At 33.4% G+C, this 14,838-nt stretch overlaps 1 protein-coding gene across 5 annotated transcripts in view; it reads right to left on the bottom strand.

Annotated features, from left to right (window-relative positions):
• Positions 1–3,142: 3,142 nt before the first annotated feature.
• Positions 3,143–14,838, bottom strand: part of LOC117116881 (glutamine-rich protein 2-like) — a 29,182-nt gene continuing 17,486 nt past the window's right edge. For 2 of the 5 annotated variants that reach the window (XM_033261000.1, XM_033261015.1), the window contains 12 exons: positions 14,704–14,826; positions 14,262–14,336; positions 13,835–13,945; positions 12,918–13,093; positions 12,236–12,298; positions 11,954–12,055; positions 9,523–9,666; positions 8,497–8,505; positions 6,070–6,177; positions 5,095–5,139; positions 4,588–4,675; positions 3,143–4,144 (listed from right to left, as the gene is read on the bottom strand). In XM_033261000.1, the coding sequence (XP_033116891.1) occupies positions 3,908–4,144; positions 4,588–4,675; positions 5,095–5,139; positions 6,070–6,177; positions 8,497–8,505; positions 9,523–9,666; positions 11,954–12,055; positions 12,236–12,298; positions 12,918–13,093; positions 13,835–13,945; positions 14,262–14,336; positions 14,704–14,826 (1,281 nt within the window). In that variant the 3' untranslated portion in view covers positions 3,143–3,907. The remainder of the gene's footprint in view (positions 4,145–4,587; positions 4,676–5,094; positions 5,140–6,069; positions 6,178–8,496; positions 8,506–9,522; positions 9,667–11,953; positions 12,056–12,235; positions 12,299–12,917; positions 13,094–13,834; positions 13,946–14,261; positions 14,337–14,703; positions 14,827–14,838) is intronic. The other 3 variants (XM_033261006.1, XM_033261024.1, XM_033261032.1) reach the window with 3 other exon arrangements.

Here is a 14,838-nt window from a genome sequence, read left to right as displayed (position 1 = left end):
AGATGTGTATAAGAGACATATATATATATATATATGCATTATAAACATAGAATAACAGGGTTTAAGCTGGCAAAAAAAAATAATATTAAGCTAATTTGGTATGAAAATAATTAGCCAAATAGAAATTTTATTAGCCAAAACTAAAGAATATAAGCAATGACAGCTTTAATTCTGTTTGCTTTTTGGCTAATTTTGAATGAAAGCATTTTTAGCAAAATTCAGTTTTTATTAGGATTTGGCTAATGACGGCATAAACACTGGAATAATAAAATATAATGCATCAATATAATTATGTATGATTATTTTTAAATATTATTAATTTTGTTTCTTGATAAAAGAATTGATAAAAGTGTACAGTATATGAAAACACTAACAGCAACATTTTTAATATGAATTGGTTAATAATTGATATCATGTTTTAAAGATGATGCAATGTGATGTGCTGGAGAAGCCAAGCAATCACCTTTAATGAGATTGGGCTTGCTCTTCAATTCTATTTATAGAATCTCTCATTGTAGAAGCCATGTGATGTTCTGATTAGTTCTACTGTTTCAGAAGTCATGTGATGATATTGGTGCATCTTGATTGGCTCTACCATAATCAAGTAATATTCTTGGTGCATATTCTATTTGCTTTACCGTTGATTAATATTTTGTGTTTACACCACCTTGATGTATAATATGTTAATATGTTAAATATTTTGAGTGTAAAATAAATCTGAATCATTTACCCTAGTCATTGATTAATAAATTTGACCAAGATTTCAAAATCCAGATTTTTCCTAACTTTAATTTCTCTTCGGTGAACAAAATATGTAAATACAGGAATATTATGACATTAGGCTAAGAAGACACACAGCCGTTAGATAAAGAAAATTCATCAAAAATGTGATATGACCATATGCGAGGTCTCACCACGAAATGAGTTGCATTGTTGGCGAAATCATATTGAGATATTTACTAAAATAGGTATAAATAAAAAAAATATTTTAATGTTTTTTAATAACTTTATACTTACATTTTATGATTGTATACTTTTAAAGTGATTTTCTAAAACTAAAAAAAAACTGTTCTCTGCACGTATTCTGTAATTCAAGTCCTGTTATTTGCACAGGTTGGTTATCTTTGAGGCCAACTTTCTCAAAACAGGCTTCTCATAACCTAAACGTTAAATGCTCACATATCTGGATCTACTTATCCTAGGGAACCTATTCAAAGACCAAATTAAAGCTTATAATGTGACCTACCTAAATACAATATAAACTCAATTTTTGATTTTCTAACCATGAGACTCATTTTGTATTGAGACCTCACATATTTGAAATGCATTTTACTATACATAGTTAGTCTGTAATAGATTAGTCATTTATAAAGTGTTTTTCTTTTCGGTAACAGCGCTTCTGGGCCTGTCTTGGGCCCCCCCCCCCCCTAGTCATTGGGTACAGAATTGATCATGCATGAAGCGCAATCTAATACTCCTGAATAAGAAGAGGCAATTTAGATAAAGTGCCTTGTTGAAGTATGCAGCAATACGACTAGCAGCTAACTATATACCTAACGACTTCTCAATTGAAAGCCTTTAGCGATGCGCCACTGTTCAAAGTAAACACAGAAGACCAAGAATAATTAGTAATTAGTCAGGTAGGATACATTGTTGGATCATTTAATTATCCACAATTGTTGCATGATTGTGCAAAACTAAAATATAACATCACTTAATACATGGTACATGATTTATAAATACTCTATATGGAACTGTTCAAAAATCTCAAAATGAAATAAAATAAATTTAAAAATAAAAAACTTTTTTTTTTTGCATCTACACAAAACTGGCTTTCAACCAACTTCCTATCATTTACAGGTATTCTGGTATTATAGAATCGTTATTGAATGTACAATTTTACAGTACTGCAAAAATAAATAAAATTTAAACAGGCAAACATACATAGTGTGTTTGGAAGCGGTTATGCTGTAGGTAGGTGTGTGGCTAGCACCTCCCCCAATCTTCAGGAAAATAAAGGTGGTTCATAATGATATAAAGTAAAACGATTGTCAGCAATCATGAATGTCTAAAATTCCCGAAGAATTACAGTCTAGTAGTATATATTAGTATACATACTTGTCTATAGTATATATTTTCATCTAGTGCCCTCTCACTTTCCCATCATGCACCAGGCCCATAACTATGCTCATGTGAAAGGTGGGGGAGGGAGGCTTTCCTATAGGTCAGAGTTAATAGAAAAAGGTTATGATAAAATACCACTACAGTAATTAACTCTTTGAAAAGGGAGGTTCGGCCAAACCCACAAAATCCTCCTGGTTACAGGCCAATGCACCCATACTACTAATTATATTATCGGTTTAAAAGACTAATGATTAGATGAAGATCAAATTAAAACACACATACACATGCACCCTATGGTGTCATAGATCAGTGACCTGTTGCCTTGTAAAGATGATGTATTCACCCCTCCTGCACTCACTCAACCATACTTACTCTTACGCACACACTCTCCCATGCACTGTGTTAGCACTAACAGTCAGTACCTGTGGGTGAATGCCTGATCAGTTAGTGCTAACCTTTACCAGGATCCGGATAAGCTAACAGTTGGCAAGCGCTATCGGTTAGCAAGCTGAGGGTGTTTCTGTCCTTAACCAATTACACGCACGCATTTCCAATTTCCAGTTTCCAATATCATCATCTTCTTGGTATCAGGATCAGGATTTTCTCGTATGAACGCACAGCAGCTAAACAGTTAGCAGGAGATCCGGATCCTGCTAACCATTAGCTGCCGTGTGTGAACATAGCTTAAAATTACATAATAAAGTATGCGATTGCAAAAAATTTAAGTCGGGCTCTGGAGGGAAAAAAATTGATATGTTGTAGAACTGATATTTCCAAGACAGAAAAAGTTGACGGAAAACTGGGGAACGGTGAATGAGATAGGGAGACCCTGCCTTAAATGCTCAGCCATTGGGTTTGTCTGAGTGGAAGATTAGTTGGCACACGTTGGGAAGATCACCTGCCAACTGAGGGAAACGGCAATGGAAATTTAGTGGGAACTATACACTCTGGAAAAGAGTGTGATACTAGATGAACATCAACAGGGAAAGTCACTTGTGTCCTTGGGCAAGACATGTTATCTGCGTTTGTCTCCCTCTACCTAAAGTATAAACAGACATCGACATATGCTGGGAAGGTAAACAGACTCACTGTGAGAAGGAGTGGCGATCCCCTCAAAGCATTGCCCAGTCTGGCCCCAATTACACTTAAGAGGCTCTAATACCTTTACCTATACCTTACATGACAATAAACTCAAAATGGTAAAGCATATAACAACCAATCGAGAATACACAGTGTAGACGATTATTTGACAATTATGTAGCGGCGTATCTAGGGGGATGCACAGGGCGCCCCCCCACCCAAAATCACTTGCAAGTATATAAAAATCACCTAAAATCAGCTTATTTTTCAAGTTAGCACCCCCAAACTGATCGAGTAACCCCATTTCACCTTTGCACCCTCCCATCAGCACTCCTATTTTAAGACTTCTAGATACGCCACTGAAATTAAGACATCTTAAAAATTACCAAAAGTTTCACACAAACACTCTTTCAAACTAGCAACTGGATGATTAGTTGACCACTCCCATAACCTCGAAATAACTATAAAATAAAAAGACTAGTAGATGTGAAATCAAGGTGATTCATTATAGACAATAAATATTGCTTCGTTTATCGCAGTGCATAGTTTAAAACTTCAATATATACAAAACATATTAAATATATCTATTGTATTACAATAACCATTTACTCGCTATATTTGGGAAAGATTAAACCTTAACTTAATAAAAATACAATTTTTGAAAATAGATTATATATTCATTATTATTTAAGAATTTGAGATTTTAAGCCTGGACTTGTTCTAAAGGTTTTTCGGCAGGGATTTTATGCTGGTTTGCCTGTTCTGGTGAATTTTCCAGGCTAGCCGATGGTAGCTGTGCTTCTACTCTAAAGCCCTCAGGGGATCCTGGGGGTCTTGGAGACTTGGATGTTCTTCCACTCATTGGCCTCTTGTTGCCATTCTTGGCGGAGTGCGGACGACTAGCTTGTCGTGCTGATCCGGGCCGACTTGGTTTTGTGTTCTGTGAAATGTAAATGGCATTCAGAATTATTTCTTTAAAAGGATAAGACCTGCATATTGTGACCTGATAGGAGCTCTAGAATTATTTTGGTCATATAGTGACAATTTTTTTTTTTATCTATAGACCCTGATTTCTAAATGTGAACATGCTGGGGCAACACATCTTTTTTTTGGGCCAGATATTTACCAACAAGGGGTTTGACATGTCCGATGGGGGGGGGGGTCTAAACCAAGGGCCAACTAGAGCCTCGGTCCTGGTCCCAGAATCAAAATTCCCTGCTGGGTTCACTGGATATATTTTATAGATAGTATGGTCGAAATTGTGGTTTTAGACCATTTTGGATCCGACGACATCATCGTCTGATGACAGGTGGTCCAGGGGGAGGGCGCCAACACTTGGCCTTAAAGGGATGTAAACATATACAGTATAAGGGGCTTGCTTACCTTAGGGACTGCAAGGTTTGGGAGTCTGTCTGTGTCTTGTCGACCTTTATATATATGTCCATCTTGACCCTGAATATCATGTTCAACTCTGCAAAACAATTTTTTTTTAAATTTGTAAATATTCACCAACATAAAGAAGTATACATCACATGCAATCCAATTTTAATTGAAGTAAGGTGGTGAAAATGTTTAATGCTAACAAACCAAATTATATATTTTGTTACTGTCAAAAATTTTGATCATATACAAAATCAGTTGTCATAGTCATTAATAATAAACTTATAATCATTATCATCATCATTATTATAATAGCTTGGCTTGTTGAGAAAATCAAAGTAGCTTGGCCTTATACTTATCAATTTGGTATATCCATCAATGGTAATCAGAAAGGTCTTGGTCAAGTTCTGATAGGACAATTATGTGTTTGTTTTTTAAAATACTGATTATCATAATACCATCAGTCATCATCATCAAAAATATTATTGATATCATATTTACACCACTTACTTGATAGCACGAATTGGTTCACCTTCTAAATCTTGAAATGCTTGACTGCAAAAATAATAGTGCAATATATTTAGTAATGGGGTCATAAAGTATTTGCTAAAGTATATACTTAATGCTGTTATACTGAGGCTACATATCAAATGACACCACGTCGAATGCTTTCATAAACACCCATCCTATAATCATATGCTACAGTATCATACTGTACTCATCAAATGCTACCAATGCTATCATACCCATGCTACACACCCATGCTACACATCAAATTCAATCAAAATAATTCTACATATCAAATACTATCATAATGATGATATTATATGTGGCAAAGACAAGCCAAACCAGTCACTCGTCGCAAAAATCAATTTTGAGTTATTACTCGTGTTAGAGAGTAAAATAATAGCTATAAAATGGTAGGAAAGTCTTTCAAATCGGAACATTTCCTTATGAAGTTACAAGCGCTTAAACATACAGCTGTTTAAAGAACAATATATGAGAAATCGGCCTTCAAAGTTTATGATTTCAGGCATTTCTCATGCAGAAACTATCATCAAATCCTTAAAAAGTGTTGTTTTAACATTGAAAATGGGGAAATTAACAGCATAGAATGATGTATAGATGTGTAAATATTAGTTTAGTGCAATAAAATAGATTTTTTAAAATTTGACATTCCAGCATGTTTTAGCCATTTTCTCTGAAACACAATTTGCGACGAGTGACTGGTTTGGCTTGTCTTTGCCACATATATCAAATACTATAATACTTAAGCTACGCTTGTACAGTATATATCTATTTGTATGTATGCATACCGTATACACATTAAGGTCTTATCGTAACATGTGCTTTTGCACTTCTCGACTATGATCCTCCTTACAATATAAGATTGTATTCATATTGAATGTTGTAAAATATTGTGGTACCATCAAAGATTCTCTAACTAGCGGTTCATAAGCATCATAAGCATCAAACTGAACTTACTTGAGATATGGGACTCGGTTTGTCCTTCGGTGGGGGTAAGTCAGCGTATGGCTACCGCCGCAGCTTCTTGAAGCAGAGAAATAAGCAGGAACATCTTGGTAATTGGAGCTTAAAAAAAAAAGAGGGAATGAATAAAAAAGCAATGATGAGATGAAGACTGATAAAAGAAATGGATAACATGAAAATAAGATAAAAGAACACTAAAAAAAATAAATAAAATAATTACTATAGAGTTGAACTTGCAAAGTCGAATCCAAAATGGCATTGATAAACTGTTCACTTATTATAATTATTATTATTATTATTATTATTATTATTATTATTATTATTTTATTTATTCTGCCTTTATACTGTAGGCACTTTCAGTACTATTACACTGATTTTCAAAGTGGTACAGTTTAAACATATCAAAAACATATACATTATACAGAATTGTTTAAAAAAATACAAAAAATAAAAACCAAGCAAGAGAAGAGTCAATGAAATACATTTATGTAGTAATATTGTTTTGGAATGAATGTAACAACATATTTTGAAAGTTAAATTTTAATTCATTAGGAAGTTCAGTAAAAAATAAATAAAATTCAACTGATAGATTTTTAAGAAAGTATAATACATACTCATTAATTATGTCATCATCATAAGTATTGAAATACACATGATGATGACATAATTAATGTCGAAATATTGAATCCCAACACGATGGCGTGTATTTCAATACTTGGAGTATGTATTATACTTTCTTATCTGAGATTAATCAGTGGACCTTTCGGTGATAGATTTTTAATTAATGAAAACACAACAATTCGGCATGTAAAATAAGATCAAAATAGAAATTATTCGAGTCAGGTAAAGTCAACTATAGGGAAGTTTAACTGTAATTAATTAAGCACTTTTAAATAAAATAAAAAATAAATAAAAATAAAGTCAGATTTTCAACAAATGCATTCTTTATCACAACGGCTTGTATCACAGATGTTGATCCCATGATAAACATTTTCAAGGCATAAATAAAAAAAATTGTTTATGATTTCATAACCCTATGTCTAAACTTAAATATGTGATTTGACAGGCTTTATATTTTATTAATAAAATATACATATTTTTGTACTAGTTGTACTCAATAACTGCAAATTAATTGAAATCTTGATTGACTATAGGGAGCAGTAGTAGCAAAGCTTAATATTTAGGAAAACATAACTCAACAATTTACATGCTGTTTTCATTGGGGCCGTGATAAAAAAGAAAATATAAATCAAATTTACAAAACATGCAATAAAGGAAAAGAAGTATAACGAAATAATGAAATTCACACTATACAAAATAATTTATATGAACAGCATTATAATATTTTACTCTAAACAGAAATAAGGTACATTTATAAATATTAAACATTTACATTGAGGAATATGAAATAAGTTTTAATGCTTAAAAGTTTGTACATTTCAATTTAGTTTGTTCCATTTAATAGCAGACATGCAACAGATCATCCTAGTAATGTGCAAGTGATGGGTGAATACAAGAGCTTCCAAAAATTTTTTTGTGAAATCAAACTGTCCAAGCATATTTAATAGACACAGAGCAACAATATGATGCAAAGCACTAAAATGCAATATGCAATAACACATTAAATAGACTTATTTCATCTACTGGACACCACAAAACCCAAAAATTAAAGTACCGAGCTGAAACAGAATCAAAAGCCTTGTTTACATGCGATCAATATGGAATTATATTTTACTGTATTTACAAGAACTCAAAAGGAAATAAGTTTTACTCTTCTGAGCTTTTCCTTCTAAATTAGGGTCGTGTTTTTGTGCAATTTTTATCGAGCACCAGCCCAGAAACAGCTGGTGCTCGATCAGACTGGCTTTGAAGTTAGTGGACTGCTGTAGAACTCACTGGCAGATTCTTTTTCGTAAGTGTGAAGCCAGGGCACGCACTGCATCGTACAACCGTCAAATGACCGCCGCACGAAGCATCCACCTCTGCTTCCGGTAAACAATAGACGACGCAACGCCGTCTGTTGATTGTCAGTGGCAATCTGAACGGATCCTCATAAAGCGATCCGTTGGGTCCGAACCGTCGCGTGCATTCGTCGTTGCATTGCCGTTGCACACAGTGAGTACTTGGCTTTAATGGGCTGAGAGACCAGTGTAATCCTGTGGATGTTAATGCTCCATAATCCCCATCCCCAAAGTATGAACAAATTTGTCTGCAGTTTAAAAATGATATGAACCTTGTGGTGTGCAAAAAAAACCAGTTCTAGTGTATGTGTCGGTGGAAGTTGGTGTCTTGAAGGGACATGGCTTTTTGGGGAAGGGTGCGTTTGAAAAAGGAGAAGGTGCATTCGGAGGATGTGTCTTGAAATTGGAAGAGGGTGTCTAGTTTTGGTCGAAAATACTTTTAAAATATAACTTTTCTTACCTCCATTTACTGTATACAAAATAAGTTGTGGAAATAGCAGAAAAAATAAAAATAAAAAGTGAATGATAAATCTTGAAAATGAATGACAAAACTACAATGGACATTTTTTTATAGTAATTAATGGTGCCAATTAGTTTTGCCTATTTCTTTAAATACTGCATTATTTCTTTTACACTCATGTCGATCTGATCATATACGCACTCTCAACGAGCTTTGGAAAAGTGTTGAAATTTGCTAAAAAGTCTGGCGGTGGCTGATAATATTTTTTCAAAACCCTGGCGATCAGAGTGTTAATATAAATTTATTAGAGTGTTAAGCAAACGTTATAATCAATCTGGTTAGAAATAGAGTATACGTAGTTAGTGAAACAAAAAGGTTTTAGTAATTCACTCAATTATTCATTCATTTTGAGTATAACTTATTTTAACACAATAATAAATGTTAATAAAAAAATTGCAACAGTTTCAGATTCAAATAGAAAAATATCAATATTGGGGGGGTTTATAATAATAAATATTATGATTATTTTATTTTCAACTGTCCTTCACAATGGGAATCTAAAAATTTTATTAAGCCACAGATTAAAAGAATTACATTTCCGCTAATTTATGGATGAAACTATTTAAGGGTTTGTGCAAAAATATAGATATTAATTTAATGCATTTATAATAAAAAACATAAACAATGTTGAAGAAATAGCTTCATGACATTTATAAATAATGATTTTGCTTTTGTGTGGAATACATTTATATTTCACCATTTATTTTATCACATATTTCCTTGAAATCACAATGTGCATTATAATATGGTTGCTAAATCACAGCAGATCACCAACCTCCCCCACCCCCCCCCCTTCCACAACCCAACCAAAACAAATAAAAACATAAACGATGTTGAAGAAATAGTTTCACGACACTTTTAATTTTGTGTGGAATACATTATGTTTCCTCAAATTCACAATGTGCATTATAATAAGAAAATGGATGGCCAAATCACAGCAGTTGTGAGGTGAATGTGTTCAACTACCTGGATTCCTGTGCTTTTACTTTTAGGAACTCCGTCATTTGTTTTGTGTGTTTCATTTTCATTAATTCTCCTTGCAAGCCGCTGACATTAGGTTCCATTTGGAATGAAGGATAGTCTCCAGATGTTGACAGAGGGGGTAAGTTTCTTTATTGGATTGGCAAAAAGATATTCAAAGTCAAGGATCAAGAATTTTAAGATGGATTATTTGTAAGAGCACTTAGCACTATATTCAGCAACAATATCATAAAACATCTGAAATATGTTGCTGATAGAGGGGGTTAAGTTTCTTTATTGGTTAAGTCAAGGATCAAGATTTTTAAAATGGATTTTTTTTCCAGAGCATATTATTCAAAAACAACAATATATAACAATAAAAATATTTTTACATACAAGCTCCACTTTAAATCATCCCAAATCATGATTCGAAACTTGACGTGAATGGTATAGGAATCAAGGTGTGAGGCCCACCAACCACTGAAAACTATAGCTAGAAAACACCTTGTTTTTAAGGCCCGACAAAAATCATGTACAAGAGTAATATTAAAACTGGGAATAAAATGGTAAAAAAGATGCACTGCAGCAGTATATGAAGGCTTTCGCAAGCACAGCGGAAACACCAAAGTTTACGTGCGACCCTCTGTGTTAATTCAAAAATTCACTTTGGCCCTCCAACCAATTTTTATGCGCACCCTTGCCTGCTTTATGATATAACTTGTCTGGAATCACTTTATGGAAAGAATATCAAAATGAAACACACTAATCTGAAAAACCTTCATATCAATTCTTATGAACCATGAAGCTAACTTAAAAGCAAATAAAAATATAAACAATATAATGTTTTTAAATATTATACTGTAACCTACAAATCAACAATATATCTATGCCAAAAAAATCCTGAATTTTTACAGCAATAGTATTCTTCTAATATTCTTGAAATTTCAAAAGCTAACCAAGCAACTACTGCACACGATGTCTTACACTAATTGTTGAAACTCAGGCTGTTAATATCCTGTCCTTGCTTTAAAAACTAGGTGAAATTTACACTTAAAGATTACTGACAAATAGTACAATACAAATATGTAAAGAAGAAAATATGTAGAAATAAGAAGAGATAGATAACAAATTTATGATGTATAAATCATAAACATATAAAAGACAGATAAACAAGATATAAAGAGAAAAGATGTGTTTAGATACAATGCACAGAATAAATAGAAAATAAATGAATATAAATATTAAAGTAAAAGACATACAAAGTATATGAGGCTTTTGCCATCCTAAAACTAGCATTAGTGGCCAAAAAATTAAAATTGATATATTCTTATTCTAACAATATTCTTATTCTTATGCTAATTTACTTTAAATTTAATTCTTATTACAAAGTTATTTGCAATTTTAACTTTTTGTTGTTTATCGTGCCATGTTTAATTTGGGTTTTTCTTGTTTTCTTTTCTCTTTTATTTTTGATACTTTTTGTACTGTTTAATATTTTACTTCTGTTTATATTCTGAACTTTATTGTTAAAAACCAGGACCATTTTGAAAAGCAGTACTACGCTACTGAAAATGCTATCCAGTCGAAAGAAACGTGAATAAATATATTATTCTCAACGTTATAAGCTTTAAAACGATGGGTCACTTTCTGGAATCAACTTAATTTTGCCAAAATTATGAATAAAAGTATTACAGCTTCTCTGTGCTAAAGTATACAATACTACAACATTCTTTTGGTAATTACTCAATTTAACAATTAGTGATATTACATTGGGTTTGGGAAAGCAAGCCTCGTATACCAAACAAATTTATAAATATTTAACTAGAATTAAACTCAATTTAACAGAACATTTCTAAACAAATACAAGTTATTGTTTAGAAACAAAGAGAGTTATTTAGGGATTACACAAATACATATAAACAACATTAAATTAAAACATTAAGACAAACAATAAATACAATACACATGAATATTCAAGAATATCTAATTTATGCTAACATTTTCTAAATAATGAACTATATGTTTATAACGTTAGCAAACTATTGTTTGCAAGCCTAACCTGATGTAAGCCTGTGGATTTCCTATTCCACCAATCCTGCTTTGAAAGCTATCTGGAAGCTCCTGACCTCGACTAAAGTGCACTAAATAAGCTAACAAGTCCTGTTTTCTCTTCTTAGCAACCTTCTGTTCGTACAGCGATCTCTGATAATGCTGTACATTCTTGCCTGGCCTAGCGCTACAAGAAATTACAATTTTCATTATCAACATGACAAGATCATGATAGGATTTGAACCAGGACTCTGGAATTGGAACGCAAGCATCTTAACCACCAAGTTACAGCATCACTATTTATTTCAGCTTTTATAAAAAAAAAAGGATGGCACTATCATATTCTAAAATATACACCAACAAAAATACCTAGTCTCAATATACTTACTTTTTCTGAGCTGCTCTAATTTGTTCCAGTTCAAAGGTTGTATAGGGACGACCTGACCTGTTTCCAGGAAGTGGTTTTGACTCTGGGAGAGATGCGATCGGCCTGGAAAAAGAAAGGTGAAAAATCCAAACAAATAGTACTATAGAGTTAATTTTTTTGTTTGTATATGGCAACATAGTTCATGATATCTCTTCACTGACAGAAGTAATCAATATAATTTTGCAATTCGAATATGATGGGTTAATTGGTGGATTTGGTTGAGTGATCAATGGATCATCTTACCCATGTGTTGCTATGTCTAGCGGTTTGTCACATGATATGCAATGGAACTTCTGCATCAAAGGTCTGTAAAAGGTAAAGCAGACAGCATTAAAGGTTAAACATAGGAAATATTTGGTACTCAAAACAGAATATAACACAACATACATAAAACATTATTACATGCCTAATACTAATTATGATGATGATGGTAATGGTAAAGGTAAAAGTAAAGGTAGGAGAATAACCCATAACTTGCAGCGTCATTGTGCTGAATTGCGTATGGGCGTGGTCCGTGACTACCTAGCAGCCGTTAATAGGGGCTTAATAGTAGATACATGTTCACATCATTCCAGAACGACAGCGGCTGAAATGATCCATAACATTGGGGTAACCCACTACTCTTGAGAAAGATGCAATGGGTTCTTTAAAGTGCACACGAGCCAGATGTATACACTGGACCTCCATTAAGTCCTTATCCGAGAAGACTTGGTTCTGGTTTTTGGTTGGCGAGGAGCGGCTGGAACCAGCGCTGATGTTAAGGCTGTAGTTAGCGGCGCCCCTGCGATACCGTTCGGCCACTCGACTAACTGGTGTTGTTGATGGTGATGAAAATAATGGTGGGGGGGGGGTGATGAAGAGTGTAGTAAAATGATCATGTAGATAACTTAGAGCAAAATTTTTACATGCTGATGCCTATTCTTACTTTCTAAATCCTGCAGCATTTTCTCCAATTCCCTCCGTTTCCTTGGGAATCATTTTAGCACTGGCAACTTTAATGCGCTTGTCTAGGTATGACTTCAATGGGTCAAGCTCCATTCGATCAAGTTTGTTGTCAATGTCCAATTTCATCTCACTGACTGCATCCTCCCAAGCATTTGTCTATATAGTAAGAATATGAATAAAATTAATATTGTTATAATCATCATTATCACAAAATTATCAGCTTAATCCACTAGTCTAGAATTCATCGCAGTGCACGGTATGGCAATAAATATATTATTCTCAACGTTATAAGCTTTAAAAACGATGGGTCACTTTCTGGAATCAACTTAATTTTGCCAAAATTATGAATAAAAGTATTACAGCTTCTCTGTGCTAAAGTATACAGTACTGCAACATTCTCATGCTAATTACTCAATTTAACAATTAGTGAGAGTACATTGGGTTTGGAAAAGCAAGCCTCATATACCAAACAAATTTATAAATATTTAACTAGAATTAAACTCAAGTTAACAGAACATTTCTAAACAAATACAAGTCTAGAATTCATCGCAGTGCGCGGTATGGCAATACATACAAGTTCTATCTGCCTTTTGCACACGAACCGGAAAAAGATCAAGCAAACTGCACTAATGAAAAATTAGTGTACGATTGTTGATAGGAAATTTAAGAGTTACAGTGATGACATCACAATTGACTTATAAATATTATTAGGCATCTTTTTAATTCTTTTTTCTTTAGCCTCCTAATAAAAATACCATAGACACTAATAGAGCCTTGTTGCAGATGCAACCCCTTGGCCAAATACATTAATGAAATGATAAAAATTTGTTTTTTCCTTTTATAAATGAATAGCAAGTAATGTAATAAGTTTAATATATAATTTTAAAAATCACTTACATGTCCTGATAACTTATGCATGACCTCTTGTAAGTTCTTGGAAAGTTCATCAACAGTGCCCTCAAACTGAGCTCGGCTAATCTTGTTGTCAAGAGCCCTCTTGTCTGCTTTCTGTTAACAAAAGGTTATCCAACACTTAGTGTGTGAAGAAAGCACATTTATATAGGTCTCCCGAAAGTGGCTTGCTCCAGTTATATTAACTCCCGATATTATATTTTCCTAACAAATTACTTTCCAACATTAGCTCCAATATTCACTATCTCTACTTCAAACTTGTGGATAAACGATAAAATATCACTTTAAAATATACTTTAAAAATTAAAAATAGCTGAAAATAGAAAAATATACAAAACAATTTAGATTTATTTTCTGCTGAGGATTTGAACCTGAATTTTATATAGTAGGTAAGGTGACTTTCTATACTTACCACATCTATCTCCATGATAACATGCTCCTTATCTGCCTTGAATTCTTGCAGACGATCAATATAGGTGTAGAGAGCCTGTGATAAGAAAATTAGGCAAAACTTCAGAATTCAAACATTTGAAAACTATAGCCTCAGTGGGTGATTTTTTTAATTAAGCAATAGTATGACCAAGCAGCAAAGTCTGCTTTAAGTGGAGGATTCAAGAGGAGGGGAGCCAGCTAGCCCAGGTCCCCTAAATTTGTATAAAATATTATAAAATGATGGAGAAAAAAGAAAAAAAATTTGAGGCCAACTAGAGGTGCCATATTAAAAAATGTTCTTCCCTCAGCCCCAACCATGGTGGGCTTAGGAGGCCTAGACCTTCCATCTGTGAAAGTCAATCCCCAGACCACCTCTATTTTGTATTCCCAGATCCGCCACTGAATATGATCTTGATACTTACATCGATGTGTTTCTGTTTGGCGTTGTGTTCATCAACAAGATGAACAAGAGTACTATTCAACTTCTCAACCTCTGCTTGAAGTTGCAGCAAAACGCCTTGCATTTCAGTAAGAGACTCGCTATCCTGTAAAAAAGG

The sequence above is a fragment of the Anneissia japonica genome, unplaced genomic scaffold (assembly GCF_011630105.1).
Source record: "Anneissia japonica isolate Jap-2015-1 unplaced genomic scaffold, ASM1163010v1 scaffold287577_len299045_cov155, whole genome shotgun sequence".
Taxonomy (NCBI): Eukaryota; Metazoa; Echinodermata; class Crinoidea; order Comatulida; family Comatulidae; genus Anneissia; species Anneissia japonica.
The sequence above is the reverse complement of the archived record's forward strand: the minus strand, read 5'-3'. Positions and strand labels throughout refer to the sequence as shown.